The sequence below is a fragment of the Ornithorhynchus anatinus genome, chromosome 10 (genome assembly GCF_004115215.2).
Source record: "Ornithorhynchus anatinus isolate Pmale09 chromosome 10, mOrnAna1.pri.v4, whole genome shotgun sequence".
NCBI classification, from domain to species: domain Eukaryota; kingdom Metazoa; phylum Chordata; class Mammalia; order Monotremata; family Ornithorhynchidae; genus Ornithorhynchus; species Ornithorhynchus anatinus.
This window is the reverse complement of record NC_041737.1, coordinates 39867991-39873990: the sequence shown is the minus strand read 5'-3', so window position 1 is coordinate 39873990 and position 6000 is coordinate 39867991. Positions and strand designations below refer to the sequence as shown.

General features: G+C 50.0%; 1 protein-coding gene across 1 annotated transcript in view; it reads left to right on the top strand.

Moving 5' to 3' along the window:
* Positions 1-1781: 1781 nt before the first annotated feature.
* Positions 1782-6000, top strand: part of ASZ1 (ankyrin repeat, SAM and basic leucine zipper domain containing 1) — a 71140-nt gene continuing 66921 nt past the window's right edge. The window contains exon 1 of the mRNA XM_029072770.2: positions 1782-1920. Within this exon, the coding sequence (XP_028928603.1) occupies positions 1819-1920 (102 nt within the window). The 5' untranslated portion in view covers positions 1782-1818. The remainder of the gene's footprint in view (positions 1921-6000) is intronic.

The window sequence follows — 6000 nt, the reverse complement described above, 5'->3', positions numbered from 1 at the left end:
ACTATGTGCAGAGCACTGTATGAAACACTTGGAAAGTGCAATACAGCAATTCATTCATTCAATCGTATTTATTGAGCACTTATTTTGTGCAGAGCACTGTCCTAAGCATTGGGAAAGTACAATGCAATTCATTCAATTGCATTTGAGCTCTTACTATGTGCAGAGCACTGTACGCAGCGCTTGGAAAGTACAATACAGCGATTCATTCATTCATTCAATAGTATTTACTGGGCGCTACGTGCAGAGCACTGTACGAAACGCTTAGAAAGTACAATGCAACTCATTCAATTGTATTTGAGCACTTACTATGTGCAGAGCACTGTACGAAGCGCCTGGAAAGGACAATGCAGCGATTCATTCGATAGTATTTATTGAGCACTTACTATGTGTCGAGCACTGTACGAAGCGCTTGGAAAGTACAATGCAGCGATTCATTCGACAGTATTTACTGAGCGCTTACTGTGTGCAAAGCACTGTACGAAGCGCTTGGAAAGTACAATACAGCGATTCATTCATTCATTCAATAGTATTTATTGGGCGCTATGTGCAGAGCACTGTACGAAACGCTTAGAAAGTACAATGCGACTCATTCAATTGTATTTGAGCGCTTACTATGTGTCGAGCACTGTACGAAGCGCTTGGAAAGTACAATGCAGCGATTCATTCGACAGTATTTATTGAGCGCTTACTCTGTGCAAAGCACTATACGAAGGGCTTGGAATGGTCAGTACGGCCCTTCATTCATTCAATCGTATTTATTGAGCGCTGACTATGTGCAGAGCACTGTACGAAACGCTTGGAAAGTACAATGCAACTCATTCCGTTGTATTTGAGCGCTTACGATGTGCAGCGCACTGTACGAAGCGCTGGGAAAGTACAATGCAGCGATTCATTCGACAGTATTTATTGAGCACTTACTGTGTGCAAAGCACTGTATGAAGGGCTTGGAAAGGTCAATATGGCGCTTCATTCATTCAATCGTATTTATTGAGCGCTGACTATGTGCAGAGCACTGAACGAAACGCTTGGAAAGTACAATGCAACTCATTCAGTTGTATTTGAGCGCTTACGATGTGCAGAGCACTGTACGAAGCGCCGGGAGAGTACAATGTAGTGATTCATTTGACAGTATTTATTGAGCGCTTACTGTGTGCAAAGCACTGTATGAAGCGCTTGGAAAGGTCAATATGGCGCTTCATTCATTCAATCATATTTATTGAGCGCTGACTATGTGCAGAGCACTGAACGAAACGCTTGGAAAGTACAATGCAACTCATTCAGTTGTATTTGAGCGCTTATGTGTCGAGCACTGTACGAAGCGCTGGGAAAGTCCAATGCAGCGGTTCATTCGACAGTATTTATTGAGCGCTTACTGTGTAGAGAGCACTGTACGAAGCGCTGGGAAAGGTCAATACGGCGCTTCAATCATTCAATCCTATTTATGGAGCGCTATGTGCACAACACTGTAGTAGGCGCTTGGAAGTTGCAATTGGACAACAGATAGCGCCCATCCCTGCCCAAAGCCGGGCTCATGGTCTACAGTCTTCCAGGCCCGTCCGGGCACCGGCAGGGAGGGGACGACGAGCCGCGGCCACCCGGACGCGCAGGGCTGGAGGCCTGGTGGAGGCCCACTGAGGCGCCAAGATGGCGCTGGGCCCGCTTGGCCATCTTCGTCTTCTTCCCGGCATCCTCCGCGAGGCGGGCGGCACGTGCGGGCGAGGCGGCGTCACGTGACGGCGGCGCCCTCGGCAGGCCGGCGGGGGCCCCGGGGCGGCGCATGCGCGCCGAGGCCGGAGACGAGGGGGGCGGCCGTTGGGCATGGCGGGTCGCCTCCGCGGGCCGGCCGTGCCGGGGGGCGGCGAGAGCAGCGACAGCGACGAGGACGGCTGGGACATCGGGTACACGGAGCGGCCCGACAAGGTAGCGCGCGCGCGCGCGCGCCGGCCCCGCGCGGAGGGAGGGGGCGGAGCCTCCGCGGCCCCGCCCGCGTGACGTCATCCCCACCCCCACCCCCACCCCGCCCACCATGATGGCAATCCTTCCTTCAGTCTTGAGTATTTCATTCAGTAGGATTTATTGAGCGCTTACTAGGTGCAGAGCCCTGGACTAAGCGCTTGGGATGAACAAGTCGGCAACAGATAGAGACAGGCCCTGCCCTTTGCGGGCTTACGGTCTAATCGGGGGAGACGGACAGACGAGAACGATGGCGATAAACAGCGTCGAGGGGAAGAACATCTGGTAAAAACAGTGGCAACTAAATAGAATCGAGGCGATGTACATTTCATTAACAAAGTAATGTATTTTGTATTTATAATTCATTCATTCAGTAGGATTTATTGAGCGCTTACTAGGTGCAGAGCACTGGACTGAGCGCTTGGGATGAACAAGTCGGCAACAGAGAGAGACAGGCCCTGCCCTTTGCGGGCTTACGGTCTAATCGGGGGAGACGGACAGACGAGAACGATGGCGATAAACAGCGTCGAGGGGAAGAACATCTGGTAAAAACAGTGGCAACTAAATAGAATCGAGGCGATGTACATTTCATTAACAAAGTAATGTATTTTGTATTTATAATTCATTCATTCAGTAGGATTTATTGAGCGCTTACTAGGTGCAGAGCACTGGACTGAGCGCTTGGAATGGACACGTCGGCCACAGATACAGTCCCTTACCATTTATTCATTCAATAGTATTTATTGAGCGCTTATTCTGTGCACAGCACTGGACTGAGCGCTTGGAACGGACAAATCGGCCACGGGTAGAGACCGTCCCTGCCCTTTCATTCATTCAATAGGATTTATTGAGCACTTACTAGGTGCAGAGCAATGGACTGAGCGCTTGGAATGGACAAATGGGCCACAGGTAGAGACTGTCCCTGCCCATTCATTCATTCAATAGTATTTATTGAGCGCTTACTAGGTGCAGAGCAATGGACTGAGCGCTTGGAATGGATACATCGGCCACAGGTAGAGACCGTCCCTGCCCATTCATTCATTCAATAGTCTTTATTGAGCGCTTACTAGGTGCAGAGCACTGGACTGAGCGCTTGGAATGGACAAATCGGCCACAGATAGAGACCGGCCCTGCCCTTTCATTCATTCAATAGTATTTATTGAGCGCTTACTAGGTTCAGAGCACTGGACTGAGCACTTGGAATGGACAAATCGGCCACAGGTAGAGACCGTCCCTGCCCATTCATTCATTCGATAGTATTTATTGAGCGCTTACTAGGTGCAGAGCACTGGACTGAGTGCTTGGAATGGACAAATCGGCCACAGGTAGAGACAGTCCTTGCCCATTTATTCATTCAATGGTATTTATTGAGCGCTTACTAGGTGCGGAGCACTGAACTGAGCGCTTGGAATGGACAAATTGGCAACAGATAGAGACCATCCCTGCCCACTGACGGGCTCACAGTCTAATCGGGGGAGACCAAAGAGCCCGGGCTTGGGAGTCAGAGGTCATGGGTTCAAATTCCACCTCTGCCATTTGTCAGCTTTGTGACTGTGAGCAAGTCACTTCACTTCTCTGGGCCTCAGTTCCCTCATCTATAAAATGGGGAGTAAGACTGTGAGCCCCAGATGGGACAACCTGATTACCTTGTATCCCCTGCAGCACTTGGAACAGTGCTCTGCACGTAGTAAGTGCTTAACAAATACCAACATTATTATTATTATTCTCCCGATTAGACTGTAAGCCCGTCAAAGGGCGGAGACTGTCTCTATCTGTTACCGATTTGTCCGTTCCAAGTGCTTAGTTCAGTGCTCTGCACGTAGTAAGCGCTCAATAAATACTGTAGAATTAATGAAAAACAGTAGCAGTAAAGAGAATCAGGGGGATGTACATCTCATTAAAACAATAGCAATAAATAGAATCAAGGTGATGTACATCTCATTAACAAAATAAGGTAATGAAAATATATACAATTGAGCGGACGAGCACAGTGCTGAGGGGAGGGGAAGGGAGAGGGGGAGGAGCAGAGGGAAAAGGGGGGAAAAGACGGCTTAGCTGAGGGGAGGTGAAGGGGGGGTAGAGGGGGAGCAGAGGGAGCAGAGGGAAAAGGGGAAACTCAGTGTGGGAAGGCCTGCTGGAGGAGGTGAGCTCTCAGCAGGGCTTTGAAAAGGGGAAGAGAATTAGTTTGGCGGAGGTGAGGAGGGAGGGTATTCCAGGACAGCAGGAGGACGTGGCCCAGGGGTCAACGGCGGGACAGGCGAGAACGGGGGACGGTGAGGAGGTAGGAGGCAGAGGAGTGGAGCATGCAGAGTGGGGAGTAGAAAGAGAGAAGGGAGGAGAGGTAGGAGGGGGCAAGGTGATGGAGAGCCTTGAAGCCTAGAGTGAGAAGTTTTTGTTTCGTGCGGAGGTTGCAAAGCACTGTTCTAAGTGCTGGAGAGGATACAAGGCTCACAGTCTTCATCCCCATTTGACAGATGAGGTCACCGAGGCCCAGAGCAGCAAAGTGACTTGCCCAAAGTCACGCAGCTGGCAAGTGGCTGAGTTGGGATTTAAACCCATGACCTCTGACGCCCAAACCCGGCTCTTTCCAATGAGCTGTGAGCTGCCGGCACCAGGCAGATGGTCACATTCATTGAGCGCTTCCCAAGTGCTCGGGAGAGTACACCATAGCAACAAACATGCATTCACTCAGTCCTATTTCTTAAGCTCTTACTGGGTGTGGCGCACTGCCCTAAACGCTTGGGAAAGTACACTACAATAGTAAGTCGCATCCCTGCCCCCCCATGAGTTCACAGTCCAGAGGGGGAGACAGATCTTAATGTAAATAAATATATACATAAATTACAGGTGGACCCAGAATAAGAATAATAATGGAATTTGGTAAGCGTTTACTTTGTGCCAAGCACAGTTCTAAGCCCTGGGGTAGATTCAAGGTAAGCAGGTTGTCCCACGTGGGGCTCACAGTCCCTAGTTTTACAGACGAGAGTTTCACAGAGAAGTTAAGTGAGTTGCCCAAAGTCACACCGCTGACAGGTGGCATAATGGGCTTTAGAACCCGTGATCTCTGACTCCCAAGCCCCTGCTCTTTCCACTAAGCCATGCTGCTTCACAGATATATGTCTATGTTCCGTGGGGATGAGAGGGAGGATGAATGAAGGAGCAAGCAAGAGCGGCACAGAAGGGAGTGGGAGGAGAGGAGGGCTTAGTCAGGGAAGGTTTCTTGGAGGAGATATCCCTTCAATAAAGCTTCGAAGTGGGGGAGAGCAATTATCTGTCTGGTAGGAGGAGGGATGGTGTTCCAGGCTAGTGGAAAAAGCACTGACCTCAGTGTCAGGTCCTGGTTTCCAATTTTGGTCCTAACATTTTGCTGCTGTGGGACCTTAGGTGAGTCACTTCACTTCTCTGGGCCTCATTTTCCCCACCTGTAGCATGGGGATTCCCCATGTTACCCATTCCCCATCCCTCCTCCTATTTAGGTGAGCCCCTCATGGGACTGGGACTGTCAGTCCTGATTAAACTGCATCTTCCCTAGGGCTTAGAACAACACATGGTAAGCACTTAACAAATACCATAAAAAAGTGCTGCCTTCATTTTTGGATTCCTCCAGTGAGTAAAGATTAGATTTGTCCCCACCCGAAGGTTGCTCTACCTGCTCTACTTTTCCTCTCTCCCCCAGCCGCCCCCCACCCTTAACTTTTTCTCCTTTTCCTATCGGCCCCCTGCATTCATTCATTCAATCATATTTTTGAGGGCTTACTGTGTGCAGAGCACTAAACTAAGCACTTGGAAAGTACAATTCAGCAATAGAGAGAAACAATCCCTGCCCACACCGGGCTTACAGTCAATGCATCTCCAGCTGCTTGGACTTTGCTTTCATCAGACCACTCTCTCTGGCCCCATCTATGCAGCAAAGTTGCTGGTTGGGCCAGAAAAGTAGACGTAGTTGGCAGGTGGCTGGTTACCTGTGGTTAGGGTCACCTGTGGTGTAGGACAGGCATGAGCACTTCACATTGTATCTGTACTGGTCTCTCTAGCTCTGATTAAGAC